The sequence below is a fragment of the Plectropomus leopardus genome, chromosome 22 (assembly GCF_026936395.1).
Source record: "Plectropomus leopardus strain MGB_pleo_1.0 chromosome 22, ASM2693639v1, whole genome shotgun sequence".
Taxonomy (NCBI): Eukaryota; Metazoa; Chordata; class Actinopteri; order Perciformes; family Serranidae; genus Plectropomus; species Plectropomus leopardus.
The window spans coordinates 19,720,867-19,744,601 of record NC_142197.1 but is presented as its reverse complement, the minus strand read 5'-3'; the positions used below and the strand labels follow the sequence as shown (position 1 = coordinate 19,744,601).

The 23,735-nt window shown below is 39.8% G+C and overlaps 3 protein-coding genes across 7 annotated transcripts in view; 2 read left to right on the top strand and 1 right to left on the bottom strand.

Annotated features, from left to right (window-relative positions):
* The window catches only part of foxp2 (forkhead box P2), a 178,933-nt gene extending 165,211 nt beyond the window's left edge, over nucleotides 1-13,722 (bottom strand). The window contains exons 1-2 of the mRNA XM_088073077.1: nucleotides 13,635-13,722; nucleotides 903-989 (exon numbers count right to left, since the gene is read on the bottom strand). The gene's annotated coding sequence lies outside the window, so the exon portion shown is untranslated. The remainder of the gene's footprint in view (nucleotides 1-902; nucleotides 990-13,634) is intronic.
* On the top strand, nucleotides 12,224-13,007 carry LOC148185906 (small integral membrane protein 30). The gene has a single exon (XM_088073078.1). It carries the CDS (start codon nucleotides 12,288-12,290, stop codon nucleotides 12,474-12,476), a length of 189 nt encoding a protein of 62 aa, XP_087929204.1. The 5' UTR covers nucleotides 12,224-12,287; the 3' UTR covers nucleotides 12,477-13,007.
* A 2,573-nt stretch (nucleotides 13,723-16,295) lies between the features above and the next one.
* Nucleotides 16,296-20,412, top strand: gpr85 (G protein-coupled receptor 85). 5 transcript variants are annotated; one of them, XM_088072865.1, is made up of 3 exons: nucleotides 16,495-16,763; nucleotides 17,647-18,933; nucleotides 19,051-20,412. In XM_088072865.1, exon 2 carries the CDS (start codon nucleotides 17,798-17,800, stop codon nucleotides 18,929-18,931), a length of 1,134 nt encoding a protein of 377 aa, XP_087928991.1. In that variant the 5' UTR covers nucleotides 16,495-16,763; nucleotides 17,647-17,797; the 3' UTR covers nucleotides 18,932-18,933; nucleotides 19,051-20,412. The 5 variants fall into 5 exon arrangements, with proteins under 5 accessions (XP_042367416.1, XP_042367419.1, XP_087928991.1 ...); XM_042511482.2 differs by lacking the exon at nucleotides 16,495-16,763 and adding an exon at nucleotides 16,296-16,462 and having other exon boundaries at nucleotides 17,647-20,412; XM_042511485.2 differs by lacking the exon at nucleotides 16,495-16,763 and adding an exon at nucleotides 16,296-16,462 and having other exon boundaries at nucleotides 17,623-20,412.
* The last annotated feature ends 3,323 nt before the right edge of the window (nucleotides 20,413-23,735 follow it).

The following is a 23,735-nucleotide window of genomic DNA, read 5'->3' as shown; positions in this document are numbered from 1 at the left end:
ATATGATCTAAAACTTTGCACATACTATACAAAGCTCATAAAAGCCTTCATTGTCTGATCTTGGAGCTAGTTGTGTGTTTTCAAAATCACCTTTGCTACAGGAAATGCCAACCTCTGGGCTAAAAGTTTACATGCTGAAAATGGCAACTAAGATTTGGATCCAGCAATAAGGCGTGGCTGCGAATTTTTGTAAAGATCTACAACTAATAAAAGAACTAGTGAATGCACTTCAATGCAGTCTTTTTGCAGCATCTTTTAAGGTGTCTCTCATCGAATGATACCTTAAATTCGGCTTTTTTTTCCCGTACGTCTTATTAGGAACCGCCCCAACTTCCCGTCGGAGAGGCAAACCTTCTGTTGCTGCCGTGTCCGGATGTACTCTCCTTGCAACAAGATTGCCCATTAAAAGCTAACTCACTAGCTTTGCTAGCACCCAACACTGGGCAAATGGTCCCAACAAAAACTCACAGCAATACCTAAACGGCTCGACTCTGTTGTTAATCCCGTAACCATTAATTAACATTACTCATGTGATTCAAACAGTTAGCCCTGTCACTGTGTGTGTGCCCACCTGTCACCCTGGGCTTTGCACAGCCTTGGAAGATTGTGATTGGTTAATAAAAATACAAACAATTTGGAGCATTTTCCCCCTTTTGGCAGAGTGATAATGTGTGCTTCATGACTTTTTCAAGTAAGTGCTGACAAAGCACTGTAGAGATAGGTCTGGCTACGAGAAACTGGGGAACAATTTCTTTATCACACATTATTAGTTATGCATCCTTATAAGCATTAAATGAAAAGTGGGAGAGCAGGTAAGAGTCTTTCTTAAGGACACTGACAGATTAATTGGGCATGCAGGAAATGAACCTTTGACTTTCTGGCTATGGCAGCATGTCTCTTACCACTCGGCACTCCTGTTGGTTGCAGATATCGGCTGCGGTCAGTGTTGAGCTCTTAGCTGATCCTCTATAGAGCATTACTTGACCTGGCTGTTGGGAGAAAGGACAGACGTAAGCTTAAAATATCTCCCTGGCTTGACACAGCACTGCTCCAGCTGCACTCTGTAATTACCAGCAGTGCAATCAGCAGACTCGTTAATTTCCCCTGACTGACAGCCGCTGACGGCTCAATTGCAGAAAATGCACTGGTACAACTTCATAAGTAAATGGAACTGACGTGCTAAAGCATTCTTCAGCTGGGGAGGCTGCACTCTGAAAAGTGCATATTATTATGAACACATGAAAAAGCAGGGTTACAAAAAAATGTTCTGCTATGTCTGGTAGATATTGAGATAACTATCTCTGACAAGCCTAATTAAAACAACAAAAGCAAAAAATACAAAATAACATGAATTCCTCCTCCTGACCCTTAACAAAAGCACAGATACAACTACACAGCCTCTCTGCAAAGCCCTTATCTTACATAATATGTTAAGGGTGCCATGAGAGGTGGTGCTGAGAGGGCCAGCACATGGAAGCACTTTCTGGTTCTGCAGAAGTATCGATTTAAGTGTAAACCAATGTGAAGTGGTCCAGAGTAGACATTCCACCGGCAAAGTAATTGGGGTGAGTGAGCCAGCAGAATTGGCCCAGATAAATAGGTCACTTAATAGGTTGTTTACGGCGGCGATTTGACATGATGCATGAGCGAACAGGCGGCGAAGGGGTCCAGCTCAAGCCGCGGCGTGGCACAGGTGCAAGAGATAAAATACAGAATAGGAGAAAACACTCAAGTGGAATAATCTATTTCCAAATATATAAGGCACATATTTTTGGCAGAACCTTGCTGTACGCAACGTGGGTGCACTTTTAAAAATGTTTTAGACTCATAATGAATGCCACAGTTTCTATTCACATTGAGGTTATTTCTCTCTTTTTTGGCATGCTGTAATAATTCCCTGGCACCACTGAGCCATCTAGGTTATTCATTTCTGTTCCCCTCCTTCACTTTCACCTGATGTCAGTCAGTGCTCTTCTGAGGCCTTTCACTGCAGTTATTTTGTGTCCTTCCTTGTACACAGAAATCCAAAATGAATAGGATGCAGCCTATGGCAGCAAATGGATAAAAGAATGTAAGGTCGGTGAGGAGTGAATAGTGAGGAGAGCATAACATTAATATACTTAGAGCTAGGAATATTATTTTCACCAGGGCCATTCGTATTGTATTACAAATTTATGCTATCATGGTACGCTTTGTATAGGTGTCATGTCATGTTATACTGTTATTTTGTAACAAGACTCAGATTCTATAGCCATGCTAACACCTCTGTGAGGCTGCACTTAGGCACAGCAGCGCTTTGAGCTAAAAGCAAACATTAGCATGTGAACACAGTCATGGTTACCATGCCAACATGCCAGTGTTAAGCAGGTATAAAGTTTGCCATATTTACCATTTCAGTTTAGTGTGTTAGCACCTAACAATTGCTAAATAGCAGTAATCAAAACTATAGTTGAGATTAATGAATGTTTTGCAGGTATTTGCTCATGAACCAAAGTATTGGACTGATGAAAATTTCGAATTGATGATGAAGAAGGACAAAAAGTTAAATGGTCGCCAAAGCTTCGGCCTCAATTTCAATAGGCTAATCAGATCATTTAATTCCAGCTACCACCTGCTTTAGGCACTTGTCTTAGTTGATATGGATAAAGACTCTTCAATTAAGTATCCCTGTAGCTTGAGGATGACTTAAGACATTGACAACACTTGCTTTGCAAGGGATTATTATTATTAGTAAAAGGCAGTTATCGAGGATATTTAGAGTTCGTGGATTGTATTGTCTGCATTATGCTGACTTTCTCAATGTAATGTTATATAATGATACACTTATCTCAAGCACACAAATTAACCAAAATGAGGTGATGAATTAATCAAAATGAAGGCAAGAAATGTATCTCGAGACCACGATATAGCATCTTGTAAAATGTAGTAAAATGGGGTCTCGATTCATTTATTTTTTCTCTCCATGTCACCACCCAGGCGCTGTATAATGGACATTTTGCTTGAAACCACAGATGTAACTTCATGGTGTTGCTAGAGGTAAAGTTTAGGGGATCACCAAAATTATTAAAATGTATCCTCTAAGGACCATAAATGTTAATCCATTCATTCATTCAGTTTCTGAGATATTTCTTAACTAATATGGTGGACTGACAGACCATTTGACTACAGTCCTTAAGGGTGAATAAAAATGACACAATAGGCCCAATATTTGTGCTCTTTATTATTCATGTTGAATTTGTGTATTCATAAATTTAGATTAATGAAGTGACATCTGTGGTAAGATTATATTTATTTCCATATACTAAACAGCAAGGATAAAAAATAAGAAAATATTGTGCTGAGAAAGTTGTATCTTGTTTCCCCCTCAGCTGTCAAAGGACAACAGCCAAAGGGAATAGAAAGACAAAGTCAATTCCTTTCCAGTGGAACACCATGGGATGTTATTTCTGAAAATATTATGTACGGCAGTCATTAACGACAAACACACAACTCCATTTGAATTGTGTCTTGACTTACACATATGATTTTTGTCAATTTTAAAGATAATTTTGCAAGTAAAGAAAGTCTCAGTTAGTCATAAAACCACATTGCAACTTTGATGAAGAGACAGAGGAATAGAGTAACTGGGCCAATATATATATAGAGTGGCTGATGAGGAGCTGAGATGCAGGTGAGTAGATGGGTGGGACAGTTAGGTGATAGGAAAGGAGGGAAAAGTCGAAGAACATCTGGTGGATGGGTGGAAAATGGCAATAATGAAGAGGCCTGGGGAATAGGAATACAGGAATATGTTTTTCTTGATGCTGCATTTTTTAATGCTACTTTCATTTAGCATAGGACAAAAGACAAGAATAGCTGGTGAAAACGGAATCTGAATGGCAAGGAAATTAATCTTAGAGACATGCAGAAAAAACTCTATATGTTGGTCACAGGTTTGTCATCTTAACCTGTGTCTTTTTTCTTGTGTGTTTGTGTGTGTGTGTGTGTGTGTGTGTGTGTGTGTGTGTGTGTGTGTTTGTGCATGCGTGCATGCTTGGACAAACATTACCATGGAAATGAACACTACAGATGATGAACCAACCACATTATTGCGTTCATCATTGCGAGCTACAGAGGTGACATTTACACCATGACAGGAAATGTGATGAGCTATCAATCTCCCATGCATATACATGTGCACACACTCACACATGCTATGAATAACTGTGATGTACTCAGCTGTCTGCCATATTTGACGCAGGCTATGCATTACTGTGCAGCTGAAGAAAACTTGATCACCTTGAGTAAATCAGCACTGCACTCTTTTCCATCTATTCCAAAGGAGTCCATCTATTTTGTTATGAAGAGGCTCATCAGTAGAACAGATGCTAATGAAATGAAACCATTGAAAAGCTCTCCAAAAACACTATAAATCCATCATAGAAATAAAAAGGTAAATACATTAGTGGAGATTCATTATCAGATATGAAACAAGTAAAAGGCCCGGCAAGTTAGAGCAGTATTATTTTGTAAAGTAAGACTGAAGTTTCCTTCCAAGGTGATTTGTTTAATATAATTTGTTTTAAATACTGTGTAATAAGTCACTTTCATGGGGTCAAAGACATTGTTTTGAGTATATTATATTTTTTTAATTAATCTGTGAACAAAAAACACTTTCCACATCTATCAGATATGACAGATCAACCGAAAAAACTGCAAAAGGCTTCCCACACACTGTCTAACTTGCAATGTCCCTTTTATTTGCGACGTGTTGGTACTAGACCCTCATCAGGCAAACAATTGCCATTTTCATTTTTTTCCTGATGAAAGGTAAAAAAATGATATTGCAAGTTAGATGGCGTGCGGGAAGCTACCTAGAGCTAAGATTTATTTTGTTTAAATAAGCTGTAACATGATGATGACCTTTGCTGTAATATGATGATTCTATGAGCTTCATTTGATCGCATTTTACGAATACAACGCACTAAATATGTGTGTTTAAGGATGTGTTTTACAAGGATTGTAAAGTGATAATTGAAATATTTTCTGAGTTTGTCACATCACAGAAAGATGTGTTACTGAACACCTGACCAAAAAATCGCCAAGTATGAAAAAGAAGGTCTCAAAATCATGAAAAAATGCACAGTATTGTCTGATCTGAAACGCGTGTCAGCTGGAAGAGCGGAGGCCACGCCCAATCGCAGGAACTATGCTAATGATGCTTCTCGTTTTCATACTGCTACATTGTCGGTGGGGGTATGCTAGCTCCAGTGCATCCTCGAGCTATGGTTTTAGGCTCACCCAAAAAATCTTAAAACAGGAAAATGGTGACAAACAGTCAACAGTCTAACTCCACAATTCAGTACTATATAGTAAAGGGTCTTCCTAACATGTTTTCAAGAATTCAACATTTATGATGTGTTTTGAAACAAATCTCTGAATTCACTTTACACAGACTTTAATGTTAACAGTGAATACTTAAAACTGCACTAATCGATATTTTTTAACAAAAGAAAAACATTATTTTATAATGTAAAACAAGATGATTATTGTGACAAACCCACTGCAAATTATTACCCGATTCAGTGGTTCCTTTCTGCCTTATGTAGCTTGTTAGCATCTTTCAGATCAGGCTGATCTCAGTCTCTGGACGCCACACCAGATATTTAATTAATGTCAGTATAAACCCATCTGCAGCAATACTCAACACTGAGAGAGCAACTGACATATAAAGAGCGAGAAAGTGTGTGTAGGGTGGGAGTGAGGGGAGGTGGATGAGTCAAACAAATCAAGATTTTCATCCAGGAAACCACAGTTTTTCTTCTGCTTGAGACCAGAAGTCAGTGTTGTCAGTATTACTGACGTTACACTTACGTCCATTTGAAACCAAAAGTTAATGTTGTTTTAGCGCAATGTTACGCAGGTGGCAATTGTCTGTCATTGTCATTACAGGGAAACAGAAGGATTGTCTTAATGCTAATTAGCCAGTTAACACATTAACAACACAATCCAATGTTGAAAGAATGAATCATATTTACTGTGCGCCAGTGAGCAGTAACACAAACCACCACAAAACATTTCTACTAAAGAGCTCAATGGCTTCAAAGAAAAACACTCTGACCTTATTGTTTCGACCTCACTACCGTTTGACTTTAAACCCTTTGCTTACATTCCTTACTTCCATCTCTCTTCACATGCGCTAAGCTGAATGGCCAACAAAAGTAATTTCATTCACCAACAAGAGCCGCCATCGCCGGTGCTGATTCAACATCCAACTGACATCCGACTGTCAGTTTGGTGTGTCAGGGCCTTAAGGAGGTAAAGTTGTGTTGACAGCTTGTTGTTGCTGCCCTCAAGTGGCCAAAAAATTGGTTTACAGATCACAGCCATGAATATGACCCTTACAAGTCATTTTTTTGATTCTTTAACTGGTTAGCTCTTAATTATTTTAGAGAATCATACTCGCTTGGTTAGCCCATTAACTACAGAGCTACAGAAACATTATTGCAGACTGTTTTCAAAAGAATGCCAGATATGTTCAGATCAATTTTGAACAAGGTCCCTGATCAAAAGCTTGCCTCGATGAGTATCAGAGTGGAATGTTCATATCCTCATCCAACTCCAACAACAAATTTGGTGGGCAGTGATCTTTATACAATATTGTAGATTGATTTCCTACCTTCCGGGCAGCCATTAGTTTCCACTCATTTCAGTAAATGAACTTGCAGAGACTTTCTTGAGGTAGAAAATCAATCACAACAAATGTCTCATTTTTTTCTCAAGTCATTTTATCTTTCTGTGGTACTGTTTTCTGTTGCTTGCTGCATTCAAGTGCTTCTATGTAACTGGCATCTAAGACTCAGCTGCACTTAGCCAAAAAAGAAAAAAAAAGCTCTCAAATATCACTTGAACCCACTGAGAGGTAAGGTAATAACTGCATACCATGTGATAATAATGTAGCACTGACATAAAAGATGACTAAATATTCACTCGGACAAATTATCTCAAGCAAATTTCGAGTCTCCAAAAACAAAGCAAAAACGCAAGGATGAATTGATTACCCTTTAAAGCATTATACAACTGTCAGCGTAACACTCCGGTGCGTGATTGTCAAGCATCCACCCTCAGACTCCCTCTCAGCTTCCAAAGTGAATAGATAATTACACTGCGTCATTCATCTTTTTGCAGGTTTTGTGATGTGTTTCAGCTCATCCCACGTCCCTAACAGCGCGTGAGTCAGTGTGGTCCAACACAGAGCCGAGCTGCCCTTTCTTTTCTCTTTCTGGTGTTGATTCAGGCCCTCCTAAGTATTTTAACATCTCGAACAGTGGCACAAAAGAGACAGGAAAATCCATTTGTCATGTCCCTCACAGTACAATTCATTATGGATGGGGCACTGAACCACTACAAAAGCAACAATTCCTTTAAAGGGTCAGCTTTTCAGTGTTTTGTGAAAAACCAATTTCAGAACATAATTAATCTTCAGGGAGAGATGTTTTGTGCTGTTTGGTAAAGGTGGAACTCTGTCTTCACTGCTGTGGAAAGTAATTGAGAATGGATGATGCTTGCAAAACCAAGGACTCGGAGAACAGGCCCTTTTAAGTTCATCGTACCTCTAAAACATTTGAGGACAGATAACCTAGGCAGACTATCCTTGGCAGAATATATGAGATATAAAACATACGCAGACAGCATGAAGATGGAGATTTAAACTGGAGTCTTCTATATTGAATATAAAAATAGTTGAAAACCATCTTCAGTCAACGGATGTTCAAACTTTCTTTGATATATAAAGTCTGTGAATTTTCTTTTTTTATGAGACAAACACCATCAACAAAAACATTTTGCCAACCCACAAACGTATGCAAGATTTTACATCCCTATACTGAATTATCACACCAGTTGAGAGTGACATTTTTATGAAGCTCCTTCCTTGCCAGGTATGCCACCAACTTCCTGGCAGCCAGTGGCACTTAAACTCGACTGAGGGGAAGAAATGTCTCTTAAACTAAAAAGGGAAGGACAAATAAAAAGAGTCGCTTGAGGTTTAATTATTAAAAACACTTTTGTTAAGAAATACAAATGTATATCACTGCTTTTATTTTTAATCATCAAAGACGAAGAAAAAAAAGTTATATTACACCCAGAAATGTGTTCCTCGGAGGGTGTGAATTTTTTGGTTCAGAGGGACAATGTCGGTAGTGGTAATTTGATCGGTGAAAAATCAATGTGGGCGAGTAAGCACTGAAAATTGCTCATTATCACTTGAATACAGCACCGCATAACAACACAGGCAGTCAACCAACAATAGTTGTTGGGTTTTATCTACTGATTTTGAGCGCTCTGCACTAGTTAGTCATATGTACAGTGATATAGAGACTGTCCTGCTCCAAAATATGACTATATAGGTTGTTCAAAAGGAGGCATCCTCTAGTGGCTAGTAGTAATTGCAATGGGAGCAAAGGACGAATTCAGGTAAAGAACATCAAGGAGAGAGGGGAGGTGAATGGGTTTAACACAGGACTCCACGAGACTGGTGTCCTGGGTGACACCAAAGTCAACATCTTATTACTTTAACTATATAGTGTTATATGTTGAAGTATGTCACATAGGGGTGTAAATCACCAGTTTCATCACAATACGATAATATATACATTTTTTAGACAATGATATGATATCTGTTGATATCACAAAGTCTGCCACAATACGATTTTGATTCCATTCAATTCAGTTTGTTACATCTTAGTCTGTATTTAAGCTGACATAAACATTTGAAATGAGAAACATCCTTAAAACCTTCTTTTAACATTAGATTAAAATGTTTTCTTTAAAACATTGTTGCAACATGTAGGTAACGTTAGCCAATGTTGTGGGAACATTCCCTGGTAGCTCAGATGTCACGATACATTTGCGACAAACATACTTATTTTATGCCAAACCGTGATCTTTCTCTAAACCTCTAAAGAGTTTTGTTGTCTAAACCTACCCACACAGTTTTGGTGCAACTGCGACTATTTCGCAATGTTGACCACATATTTCAACTTGACTGTTCAAGTTGATGAATGATCGATTCTGTTGTTCACTGGCAGGGGGCGCAAATTCAGGAAAAGCTCCTGTGGGTTTTATCAGAGAGTAGGAATATACAACCTATGTGGTTGCTGGGGTTGGAGGAATTTTTTCTTTGATAATACACCACATCATGATATGAAAATGAGAAGCTAGGCTAACTATAGCTACAACTTTTCAAGCATAAGCTAGACTGCCTAGCCAGCTAGCTTCCATTTTCCTATTTGAAATGTACACTTGACAGAATGATTGGTTCTCCAAAAGGGATAAGATTTCTTAAATCGCTATCAGTAGCTATAACCACTGCTATATGCTTGTTATACAGGGATATATGGGGCTATGGTGCGCTGTCATCAGGAGCACACCATTCAGGGGTGCACCGTCAGGAGAGGCAAGCCAGGCAAGCCACCCTAAAAAATTGGAAAAAGGGGCCATTAATGGCCACTGATATCAGCACATTTTACAATGACGACTATGACCCATCCTAAACCCCCCATAACAAACTAAACAGTGCATCGCTGCTGCCCCCAAAAAAACAATAAGTGGGGCCTCTTTTAGCTAACATATGGTAGTGGGTTGTTCAAACAGTTGTTTTTATTTTTTTTTCTTTCTTTGTGGGGCAGGTGGGGGAAGGGTGCCTCATGGGCTTCTTTGCCCGGGCCCCCTTAGACTCTAGGATTGCCACTGACACCATGGGAGTTCTAAACACCATACAAGCACTGAAAAAACATATCTCCTTTTGAGAAATTAATAAATCTGCACAATAGCCACAAGAGCAGAGTGATGGGAATTCAAATGTCACTTAGACACAAAAGTGATACAGTGAAGTCTTGAATATAAGTTGTTTCTCTGTGGTGCACATGCCTACATACTGTACAGAATGAGCTCTCTTCAGTCTCCTAGTGTACAAATTTAGGGATGGGGCCCTCAGGTGCTAGGCGGCACATTACGATGCAGGACACATAAGCAGGGAAGATTAATGTCACTGTCCTGCCCTGTGTGACAAACACTCTCATCTGTGGATATTCTCTCATCCTCTCACTGATCAATTACCAACACTGCTGAGATCCAGGGTAAGTGCTGCTGCTAATGCTGTGTGTATCTGCCAGAGTTGTGTGTGAAGCTGGGGGACACCTCTGATGGCTTAGCACATTAAAAACATCTCTCAAGTTGGGTTTTATGTTGTTATTAAGAGCTAAAACTTGCCTTAGTTGAGGGCATTAATGTAAGTTTCAGGAATACACAAACATAGTAGCAGATTCAGCTGTTTCATGATTTATGTTCAAAATAGGAAGCTCTTTGAGGGGGCTTGTAATTGCCAAGTGAGCCAAATGCAACCACAGAGATCAGACAAGGCTCACAAAAAAACTTGAATGTATGTGTGTGTGTGAGACATGTTGCCAAACAGACAGCAGGACCAAGAGAGAGAGTGTGTAAGATAAGAAAGCGTGAAGAGTGAGCAGAGGAAATGTGTGCCTATTCATCTCATCGCTCGGAGCAAACAGGTACAGAGGTATGGCAGCCTTACAAGGTCAATATTTTACTTTGGCTTGTGCTCACTAATTAAATTACAGGAAAAGTGCCCCAGGAGAGCACACACAGAGATATAGACCCTGCAACCCCCACCCCTCCCCCACCCCCACCCCTCTACAAGCCAAACAATTTGTAGCATGAGCTGAGATGATGGCGTGGTTAGTTATCTTAACACAGCGATTTGAAGCAATTTCCACATTTCCACATGTTTCGGGAGATCAGGGGTGTACTGAGGCACAGCAGAGGAGCCAGGTTGGAATTTGAGATAAGATGTCTTTTAGTGTGAAAATCTCTTTCCTGAATTGAAATGGGCCAGAAAAGGTCTCAATGTTGAGGCAGCTTAAAGAGATAGTTTGGGTTTTTTAAAGTGGGGTTGTATGGGGTACTTATACACAGTCAGAGTATAACATATTGAAACTGAAGGTCGGCGTGCCCCCATATTTGGAAGCAGGCTGGAGTCCCATATGGAAACTAAGCAATGTACTGCTGTGGATGGGGTCAGCAACAAAATATATTATTGCTATTGATATTATAAAGTCAATATCAGTTTTAGTGTATGTTATATTAAGAGTATTTTCAGTATTTTACCTTTCCTTCAGATGGTCCCTTTTGACAGGAAACCTGTTAGCTATGCTCTCATCAAAGCCACCAGACTCCTTTGACAAAAACAGTAATTTTACCTCACTGAACATGGGAGTTGCTGGTCCACCGCTGCTTTGATCAGTTCGATAGTTTTTGTTATTATGTAACTTTGGTGAATCTGAAGTAACCGTTTCAAATTCCAAAGTTACACAATGACAGAAATAAGCTAACTGATCAAAGCCAGCTGCTCCTGTGTTCAGCAATATCAAGAGTCTGGCTTTGAGGAGAGCACTGTAAAAATTGGAAGTGTCTGACATTAAGGTATAACAGTGAAAATACTCTTAATATAACTAATATTTAAAGTGGTATTGCCTTTTTTTTTTTAGGTGGGACAGTTTTTAGGTTGCTAAAATACATTTTGTTGCTGACCCCCATCCACGACAGTAGATTGCTGTGCTTCCATGTCAGACTCCTGCCTTCTTCTACAAACTGGAGGCGTGCTGACCGACATTTACTGTATATAATACACTGACTATGGATAAGTACCTCACAAACATCACTTCAAAAAAATCGGAACTATCCCTTTAATGTGAAAAATACTTGGCTGGCATCTGATCTGACCTTGACCAACAAGTGTCTCACGCAACGTACAGTAATAGCCTATGCATGTCAACACGTGTTTGTCGTCTGAGGGAATATCAAGCGTCAAACGGGAGCTGCTGATGAGCCTGACTGATGTAAAATAGTTTCTTTTGTTTATAGCACGGCCTGAGGGGCTGGGACACGCAGCACTGACAGCCTGTCAGCCTAATCGTCACTAATAAGAGGGGCGATGTCACAAATCCACTCACTGCGGAATAATTACAGTCTGAATCCCACAACCAGTTTGCATTTTCATTTGATCCGTGAAAAAGAAATCAAAACAACAGCAGAATTATGCAATTATTTCTCTGCCACAGGGCATAGCAAGCTGAAAAATAAAGTGAAGCTTCTTTAAGAGAGAGTCAAAAAACATCCAGGTTAAAGCAAAGCTGCTCTGCCATTGGCTGAGCGCACCAGGAAGTCCAGTCGTTGTTGCTGTCATCTGACTGTGACGCAGCCGCTTCCTGAAAGTCAACAGCGGAAACATGGCTCCCAAACTTGAATTCCCAAACGTTGTGGCGATCATCTGGATGATTTTTCTCTCTCTGATCCCCCCTGCGGAGGCTTACGATGCGGGCGACGCTTTGGCCATGCTACTGGGCACCATCCTGACCGTGGTGGGTTTCTGCGCCTTCCTCGGCTGGTACGCACGGAGGCGGGACGGACCGCAGTGACACAGAGACTGTTGATCGCGCGCCTACTTTCTCCTGTTATCATCCACCGCATTTATACCCCTCTGTCTGATCTAATGTGGACCTTCTGGCACAATGTTTGTGTCGGTGAGACTTCTAAGAAACGTGCCTTATTGGGATGAATGCGCAACGGGAACCACGTGAACTCGTGTTGCAGAAGCTGGGGGGGAAACATCCAGGAAGTCTTAGGAGCTGTTATTTGTTGCACTGCGGAGATTAAAGACCAAACACTGTTGCCTTCTCTATGAAAAGACTGCTGCAGCTGCTATTATGTTATAACAAGGATGCTTGCACTGCATATTGCGCATTTCCTCCACGCTTGGAGGGATCACTGTGGCTTCCAGATGTGTTCATGTTCGCAGTGTGCGACACAACATTGCCATTGTTTTAAGCACAATATCACATGTGTGGTCACATGAAAAGGGTGGAGGTGTTGCTGCAATGTTAAAATGTTAAGATATGGGGCAGTAGCTTTGAGAATAATAAATTGATTCATCTGATGCTTTTCACAAATCCTGGTTTGCATATTTGAATGATGTGCTGAAAAATCTCATTTCCTCAATCTTCTTTCATGTATAAAATGTGTGTTTTATGGATGTGTAAGTGAGATGGATATAGCTACACTTATGCATTGTCACATTTTTCAGTTGTTTGACATTACCTGTGACAGAAATATAAAATCAGAAATTTAAAATCTGCAAATTAGTGGTGAAAGAAGTATCCAGCAGGGCCGGACCTAACACATTCAGTGCCCAAGGAAAGCACCCCTCTCTCCGAGGCCAGACAATGGTAAAGCAACTAATGTTTTAAAAAGTCTACATGCCGCCACTATTTCTTCAAATATGTATCTCTCAAAAACACTGTAAAATCTATAAAACTACTCAAGCAATTAAATCAAATTAGCTCGTACATGTGACACATTACAACCAAACACCACTGATACCAATTACAATATATATATACGCACACACAAAAGACAACCGCTATCACCAGAACATTACTCATATACATAGCTAGCACGACTGTGGCACATTTCAAGTCACACTCGTTTACAGTGGTGTCAATTCAAACACGCACCAGCAACCAAAATAAAGCATATTACAACTCTGTAGCTTATTCCCATCTCTGCAGGGAGCTTACCTTTACAAGAAACAGTCTGATATCGCAGAGAAGTTTCACCTTTTCCCCCTCCTTTGTTCTCAAACATTTCAGCCGTGACATCCTGTTTCTGCCAGCAGAGTCTTCAAAATAAAGGTCCTGTGAGATCAAAAGGGAAATGGGACATTCAAAATAAAGGCCTACCGGAAGTGATTTTAACCTTAGCTTTAATATTATTTACAGAAATTCTTTTACCTTTTGAGAGTCATTTACATTATTACTAGCAAGAACATTTGCGATTTAAAATCAGCACAAACAAATTAGCAAACAAACAATAAGAGCATATGATATGTGCAGATTTGCAAATATCTTTTTCTACTTGTTTTTGTACTGTGCACCGGCTGGCTTTTGCTTTTCTGTTTTCTACATACATATTTTTTTGGAGAGAGGATGGGGGGGTCATTTGGCATTGTGTGATCAAACTGCACCTTTTAGAGTTGCCTTTAATTGTGACCATCCCGACAGGTGGATGTATTATTTTGAAAAGGAAAAGTGATCACTAACACAGATTTTAACAAATCTGTGACCAAATTATGAGAGAAATATATCTACTGAGTACATAAAACGTCTTAATAATTAATTAATCTATAACTTAAACCAGTGAAAAAACAAAAGTGTTGTGTTTAAATGTATGTTAGGTATAGTTACTTTCCACCACTTGAGGAAATATAATAAACTTTATATTTTTTAAACCAAAGTTATTCTTTCAATGAAACGCATTTGTTCAGAAGAAAAGAAATTACGGATGAACTTTATTACCTTGAAAAACAGATGATTTAAAGCCATTATATAACGCTGGAGTTATACATCAAAATGTTTACAAGGTCTGTGCCAAAATAAATGATTGTTCATTAGAGAATATGAGGACATGCACAAAATCGCTTTAATCATTTTAATTTCCCTTTGTCTGGGAGGCAGTAACAAAGTTTCTTTCGGAGTAAAATGAATCATTCTCTTCTACTGTATCATCTGCTAATAGTCCGGTGTCAACCTCAGTGATTGTCTGCATTTATTATCAATGATTTGGTCACCATGATATTTGGTAAGCTGTGATTGAAAAGCAGCCAGCTGCACATGTTGGCTCTCACTCGAAGTCTTTTTTAAGTCATAAAAAATAGAAATCTTCACATTGTCCTCTACTATGTTAAAGTTGTAACCCAGTAGCGACATGTTTCCTACATGCATGCTCATAAAAAAATGATATTTTATAGCCTAGGTAGCTAGAGAGCAGTGTCTCAGTGAGTGTGTGCACACTTGTGTACATGTGACTGATTGAATCATTGTTCACTTGTTACACTGCTCATGGCTGCTCATGACATCACGGCTCTACATACATGGTTGAGAAATCAAATCCTATGAATTTATCATGCTGCCCGGGCAGAATGAACAACAGTGCTGCTAAGTGCTCGTCCATTATGCATATACAGTACAGGGGGAAGTCACTCTACCTTGAGGTGAACTAGGCAGCCTGATTTAACCCTTCATTTTGTACATAATGGTCGACATTTCTGTAGAGTAAAACATGTATGAGCACAATGATGGCAGCCACACAGCTAATGTACATAAGTATGCTATAGAGCTTATTGCATCTGATAGTGACAGCAAGCAACATTTCCTATAGAGAATAAACACTGATATAAAAAAACAGCCTAGACTCATGGATGGATAACTTAATGGGTTTACCAAAATAACTAAAGAAATGGGTAAAACATCCAAAAAGAGACACAAAATGACCACAAAGAGATAAAAAGGACTGCAAAGAGGCATTTGTTGACTAAAAACAGGCAAAACAAATACAGACACAAAGCAACCTAACACAGATACAAAATTACTTCAGAGACCCAAATGACTACAAACAGACACAAAACAACCACAGAAAGACACAAAATGACTCCAAAGAGGCAAAAAACAACCAAAAGTAGACACGAAATAACTGCAAAGCAACAGAAAATGACATAAAAATACAAGTTTACCTAAAAGACCAACATGACTGCAAAAAGACACAAATGACTCTAAAGAGACACTAATCTACCTCAAGAAGACACAAAACTACAAAAACATTAACAACAACAAATAAGACACTAAACATTACATCAAAGAGAAACAAAATTACCCAAAAGAGACCCAAACGACTATAAAAAGATACAAAACAAATGCAGGGAGACACAAAATCACTCCAAAGAGACACAAAACATCAAAAAGATTAATAATGACTACAACAGAAACACAAAATTACCACAAAGTCTGCATGTCTTGCTCCTTTGTAGGAGAGGTGGTGAGGCCCCAATGTTTTACAAATCTACCCATGGCTGGACTGAAACATGTTAAGCTTTTCTATGATTTAAGTATTATTCAATTCAACAAGTTGTTTAAATCAGTCTGAACAGTCATGGGAATGTTCAAGGCGTCTTTTTCTTTCTGGAATTTTATGTGTAAAACTGGTAATCACACTTTACGTTACATGGATGAATAATGATTACTGCTATAATGCTTTACCGTCCAGCAGCGGCCCCGTTGAGCAGATGTTACCGTGAGAGAGAGGGAGAGAGAGAGAGGGAGAGAGAGAGAGAGAGGGAGCTGCTGCTGCTGCAACAAGAGACAAGACGCGTCTTGGATCACAAATAGGGATGCAGGGCGCATGCGCACTGGGCTCCGTTTACTGTAGGATATTCACCGTGGAGGGAAAAAAGGGGGGCAGGCAACAAATCAGGCTTCTTCCTTTTTTTTTTTTTTTTTAGAAAAACAGCAAAAACCCGACTCGTGCAATGTAATTAACCTCCAAGAGGGAAACCAAATAGGATTATCAACAGGTAGGGTTTTGATTGATCTTGTGATCGGCTGTCTCTCTTTCCCTCTCTCTCTTTCTGTCGCTCCTTTTTTTTTTTTTTTTTTGGCCTTGTCTTGTGTGGTGGCTGCGATTCTGGGCAATTCATAGCGGGGACTTGGAAATTATTCTAGTCTAATGGACGTACGGATCACGGTTATGCTTCATCCAGCCGTTTGGGACGCGAGGACGATGGTTTTAAACTGCTGTGTTTTTTCACGGAAATCTGTCGGATTGAAACGCGCGTAAAAACACTCGGCTGACGATCGGAGGACGCATTTAAACGTGTAAGTAGACACAAATATTAATCAGATGTTACCACAGGCTGTGTGTCATTATTCAAATGATTTTTAAAAAAGCGATCGAGTAGAACATCCCATAATATTATCGCCGGCTGGCTTGTTATTGTCACTTCCATCCTGACTGATAATCACCCCCGCGCGTTAACGAGCCAAATTATGTCGAAATGCGGCTTAAGTGTCAGTATTACACCCTATATTCGCTTGTAATTACTAATATTGCCGATGATATGGAATGCCGACTGTCTCAAAAACGCCCTAATGAGAACACCGCTTATTAACGTGAGACGCGTAATCCAGTTAACCTTTAATCAGACAAAAACGCAAACGCTTTATTATGGATAATGCAACCTCCGTCGATTTTCCACAATGCACGAAGGCAGGGTGAGTTTATTCGAGGCATCCACCGCTTCAGAGCCGTCCTCTATTCTGCAGGGTGGAGGGTGTGATCAAGAAGAGCTTATTTTGGACTGCATTTCTCTTAATGTTTCATGTACCCAAAAATCTACCCATACCAAGTGTTTTTTTTATGTGTGTGTGTGTAACGCGTTTCGAAGAAAAAATGCGTCTTGGCTAAATGAAGGCTTGGCTGTGCTTTGTGTCTTTTGTTCAAGAAATTCCACAAGAAATAATTGTAACAGATTAGTCTAATCAAGCTCCATCACTGTCTGTCTGTCTGTATCCAGACAAGGAGCTGCGCTGTGCCACTCAAAATGTTAAAATGTAAAATAAATATATAAATGGCAAACGGCGGAGGTAGATGATTGCTTATCACATTCTAGATTGTGCCAAAACAATGCAGCTGTTGTTTGGGACTGAATACTGATGGGAGGATAATATTTTTCAGGGATTTTTTTCATTTTTTTTTTAGGTGTGATGAGACAAAGGAACAAAGGATGCCTTAGAGGAGAGGTTGCCTATATGCCTGGAAACCTCTTCAAAGCACACCGCCAAATGGATCTAACGCCTCCCCCTGCCACCTCTAGATCATGATACTTGGCTGAAGCTATTCCGCTATCTTTATGATCCCTCCTCCATCTATGGCGAACTATAGCCATGCAGGGGACCACACCATCTTGCAGAATGTCTCTCCTCTCGCCACGTTCCTCAAACTGACCTCTCTGGGTTTTATCATTGGAGTCGGCGTGGTTGGAAACCTCCTGATCTCCATCCTGCTGGTCAAAGACAAGAGCCTGCACCGAGCGCCCTACTATTTCCTGCTGGACCTGTGCGCCTCTGACATCCTGCGCTCCGCCATCTGCTTCCCCTTTGTCTTCACCTCGGTCAAGAATGGATCTGCGTGGACCTACGGCACGCTGACCTGCAAGGTGATCGCCTTCCTAGGTGTGCTCTCCTGTTTCCACACAGCGTTTATGCTGTTTTGCGTCAGTGTCACGCGCTACCTTGCCATCGCACACCACCGTTTCTACACCAAGAGGCTGACCTTCTGGACCTGCTTAGCTGTCATCTGCATGGTGTGGACGTTGTCAGTGGCTATGGCGTTCCCTCCAGTGCTAGACGTAGGGACGTATTCTTTTATCCGGGAGGAGGACCAGTGCACGTTCCAGCACCGTTCATTCAGGGCGAATGATTCGCTGGGCTTCATGCTCCTGCTGGCGCTCATCCTCCTCGCCACACAGCTGGTTTACCTCAAGCTCATCTTCTTCGTCCACGACCGTCGGAAGATGAAGCCCGTCCAGTTCGTGCCTGCCGTCAGCCAGAACTGGACCTTCCACGGGCCAGGCGCAAGCGGGCAGGCGGCGGCAAACTGGCTGGCCGGATTCGGTCGAGGCCCCACCCCGCCTACCTTGCTGGGAATTCGGCAGAACAGCAACGCAGCGGGCCGCCGGCGTCTACTGGTATTGGATGAGTTCAAAACAGAGAAGAGGATTAGTAGGATGTTCTACATCATGACGTTTTTCTTCCTGGCTCTGTGGGGGCCCTATCTGGTCGCCTGCTACTGGCGGGTGTTTGCGAGGGGCCCTGTAGTCCCTGGAGGCTACCTGACAGCAGCTGTGTGGATGAGCTTTGCCCAGGCTGGGGTCAATCCTTTCATCTGCATCTTCTCCAACAGGGAGCTTCGGCGCTGCTTCAGCACCACACTCCTCTACTGCAGAAAATCCAGGTTACCAAGGGAACCCTACTGCGTTATATGAAGGTTTGCTGTGGGTTTTTTTCACATCTATGTCTCTATTTCCCTGATTGATCTTGATCTGGGCTCGTTCCCATTGTACAGCGCACTCTCTCTTCTATCTCTCTTCTCTTCATCCTCCAGTTCCTGCTCCTCCTTCTCCTAAACCCTTGTTTTCAGAGGTAGAAGGTGGACCGGCAACCACCAGGCTCCGGCTGGGGTGATTGAATATAAAACGTATCAAACATGGAGGCTGAAGGGAATGGGAATACGCAGGAGGTCTGGATCCCCTCCTGTGTTTATGTTCTAGTAAACAGACGTTGTTTTGGAAGGCCATGCCAATGCAGAGAAGCAAAAAGCTGGAAAAAAAATTTGAAAAAAGAATTGACAAAATAATAAAAACAACCCCTCTTGCTTTGGATATTTTGAAGACGCGTTATTCTGTGAGGTGTGAATAAATAGGAAAAAAAAAAAAAAGAAAACAAAGAAATGATACCTCTCAAGGAATCACTGGAAATGTTTTACATTTTAAGAGTTGCACTAAAAAGAAGATGTAAAGATGCTTTTTTCGGTTGCCGGTTGCATTGCAAGGACAACTTTTTTTTTCTCTTCTTTTCCAAACTTAACAATGAATGCTTTAATTTGCAACAGACTACACAATCGCTGTAAGTAAAGCAAAACTTGGTGACTGTTGGAATACACCATCACAAGAGGATAAAAATGGTTTTAATGTAAGTGATATCTTTTTCATTTACCGGGCGGGGGCTTAACGATGGGGATTTACAATGTGTGGTTTTCTCGAACTTAAAACTAGAAATGATTTCTTGTAGTTTTACGATCCATATGTCCCTAGTGTCTGGCATTGTTTTTTTCTTATCACCTTTTTAAAAAAAAACGAGGAAAAAAAGATGAAATGATGTTTGGATTTTGAAAAAAAAGTTGCTTTTAAGAACAAACTTGTGCTTAAAAAAGACATTGAAGAAGTAGTTAAATGTTTCATCATATCCATGTACCTAAACACTATCATATTGTTACAGTATTGCTGATGCCACTCCGGGTGTTCTTGCCTTAATGGTTATGATATTGTCATGTTTCTTGGTTGTTGGGTTTTTATTTGATTTGATTTTATTCACTCCTAAAAAGTCAATTTTTCGATGCAAGGGGATTTCGTTTTCTTTTTCACATCAATGTGAAGTGCATGTCCATTCTTTTAAAAGCTGGTCCACTCCCATGAGCATCACAGGCCATACACTGAGCAGCCCATTTTTATTCTGCAATGGTTTGCTTCACCCCACAGAGTGCTCAGAGCACAGGGAGTGTGTGTGCGCGTGCGTGTCGGTGGGTGCATGTGTGTGTGTTTCAGAGCGCGCGTGTGTGTGCTGCTGCGTGGATCAGACAACAGTCACTTCAAGACCAGAGCCTTAGTATGAAATCTTGCACAATTTGTAAAAAATGTAAAAGCAAAAAAAAAAAAAAAAAAAAAAAAAGAAAAAGGAAAAAAAAAGACATTTAAGGCACACCGTCTTGTTTCTACTTTCCCTACATTTGCTCTCTACTGATTGTTTTCAATTACTTACTTTTTTCTCTTGTGGCCATTTTAATATTTATTATGTATTCTTTTTTGTATATTATAGATAGATTGTGTGTAAGTATGTGAGTCTTTCATTTTGAAGTCCCGAATGTGAGTACAGTTTCAGTTAGGATTGCATTTGCTGAAAGTTAACTGTGTAATCTGTTGCTTTTTTGAAAATAAAAAGTTTCCATTTTACAAAATTTGTTTTTATCCCTCTCATTGGGTGGAGATCATACCGTATGGCCACACTAACAACTGGAAAACTTCTGCAAAACCCCTCAGAATTCTTACAATTGTGGTAGTGCTTGGTCAAGTGATGAATTTGCCAAGTGCAAGTTAATTATTCTCTAAAATCAAATTTTCTCACCTGAAATTACAAGGTCTCGTCACAAAAAAGAAAACCCTCAAAAAAAGTCAGCACTTTGTGATTTCTGAATTGTTATTATGTCTATATTTTGTATTCGTGAGTAATGGCTGGTGGTTTGTATTTCTGCAAGGAATTTCTGTGTCATTGAGAAAAGTGATAACATTTTCAAATGTGTCTTTTCTGCATTCCAATCGTCTCTGTCATTTGAGTCCTTGGGACAGCTTGTCAAAACAGAATATATGCTAAACCTTGTCACTGAATGTGAAGTGTGTTTGACATTTAATGGGAATAATCTCCATGAATATATCCGTAGGCACACTCACCCTTTGCAGTTTTTTCATATGGTGTTAAAGGGGAATACCACTGAATTTCAGATGTTACATTATGCAACCCTCATATGGAATAATGACAAGCCACTCTGGATTAATGAATACCCTTGCACTGACTGAGCCCCGTAGCCACAAATGACACATTGGTTTGTCCCATCCCCTCATTTTTAAGGTCACATTGATGTGCAGCTTCAGTGGAAATGCATTGGGAAAATATTTAAAGCTATGCAAAAATGCATACTCATTTTGGAACAAATTTGCCTTTTCCATGATGTCAGTAATACATAAATCTTACCAAATTCTAAGGACAGCTTTATTTTTATTATTATTTTTTTTACCTTTCATTCAATGATTCATCCACTTCTTCAAGTATAAAGAATGATTTTTTTTAATGAACAGTGGAATGTAAAAAATGAGAGCCTTCTTGTTGAGAGTTTAGAACTGAGGCTAGCAAAGGTCACAATACAAAGACATGGTCCTTCTTAAATTGAGTGGTATTTCTCTATAAAAGACTGGGCTTACAGTATGTTGGCAATGTTTGCAGGCTAATATTTTCATCTGCAAGAAGAGAGTGGGAACTGAGTAATACAAGATGTATAACTGCCAGTTTTGTATGATTCAGACATTGTTGTAGCTTTTTTTTTCAATTTAACCAAAATGTATTCAGCTGTCTCATTTTATTTCACTACCAAAAATGACTGCATTAAGTAATGAAATAAGCCTTTAGAGTACCCCAGAAATGGGTCCTAAAACTTTTTTGTATTTCAGCACCTTCGGTTCCCACATTTCAAACTCAATAATGTTTTTTTTTTTTAATGGATTTTAAATGCAGAAATACCCCACTCGCACATTTTGAAGCTTTTGTGTGTCAAGACTAACAAAAAGGCTAACAAGTGGCTAAATGAGACTACAGAACATCATCATACCAAATATGGCTTTATAGCCATTATGTGGTGCTGGTGTGAAATCATGCTACCATAGCGTAGTTAATTTGTAGCCTAACATTAGCATTTTACTTCTTTTACATTTATTATTACATGACATTTACAAAAATCATAAAAGTGGTGTTCATCTGTGAAAATTATCTTGCTGAACAAAATGTGTAAGTAGCATAAACGTTTGCTCGCCACATAGCTTATTTTCTAGTTATCCAAAATCCAATGGAAAATTCCCATAGGCTTTTTGACAAGAGAACCAGGACAAAGATAACTCTCTCCTTAGCCTTCAGAAAAACATCAACCACAGGGGAGTAAATTGTAAAACTGCAGTAAACCACAGGCAGCTGCAGTTTCCAACATCGTATTGTTGTTTTATGGTGGCATGACCATATTTACGTCAACAGTTTATCACTGTTAATGTAATATAGTATTACAGTAAAATGTTAGGTTTACAGTGTAATGCTAACCTGCATGTGGCCTCTGTTACTGCAGTACTGCACAATGCTGTAAAATCATACAGTACAGCAGCCCACTGTTCATGATAACTGTTGCTTTGGCTCAAAAAACATCAAGATTTCCACGGTTTTACTGTACATCACTGTTACAAATGAGCTGTATTCATTACAATTTGTTACAGCATAGGTGCCTGAGAACACAAAATATGATCTTGAACTGGCTTGTAAACACTCAGGGTAATTGTAAACAGGTTCCACTGATGAAAAATATCTATTAGGAATCCATTTTCATTACGACGTTGGCAATTACTGCTATATTTTGGATACTGATTCATCAGTCCAATTTGGATTCACAAGGGCCAAATCAGATGTTATTGAAATATGAAGGAAATGCTGTGGTCTAGTTTTACATAATGTCTTTCTCTTGTTTTTTGTCCATCATGAATCCTGTATAATGCTTTTTGAGGTTGATGGTGAAACCAAAAACATATGGGAATTAATCTTTAAACTGGGGCTGAAGCTGTGCTACTTGAGACTGGAGCAGGAATTAATATCTCACTTATGTATATTTTAGCCTCATTCAGCATATGCAAATCACAAACTGTGTCACTTTTTGAGCACTGGCCCATTTCCTCGCGTGTTCATTTGAGTGTCCCAGTAATTCTGTTTCCCTCCACGTCTGAGGGAAGATGACAGGCAGAGGTGGTCGGCTTGAAAGTGGTTCACTCTGGCAGACAAGCTCCCACATTGAACTCTTTTTCCCCTCCGAGGTACCGTGTCTCCCGAGAAGCATCGAGAAGCATATTGTTCCTAATCAAAGCAATTAGGAAGCTGTAGTCTGCTGTACCATCTGACTGGGATCGGTTATTTGCACTTGCGTTTAGATCACGGAAGACAGCAAAAAAACAGATCATTTTTTTGTGAGGCAATTATAATGCTTTATTGAAGATACTTTTCATTTAACGATCAGAGGACTTTTCTATTGGATTTTGGCTGCCAATGAATAACACGACCATCCCTAATTCCATGTCACTCTCCTTGTATCTCAGTGGATTTGCGCGCACAATTTCAGTTTTTTAATGGACTGCCAATGGGCTCGGAAAAAAAGCATCTCACCCCAGCCCTCATTTGCTGTCTATAATTTGAGTAAATACCATCTGTTGACTG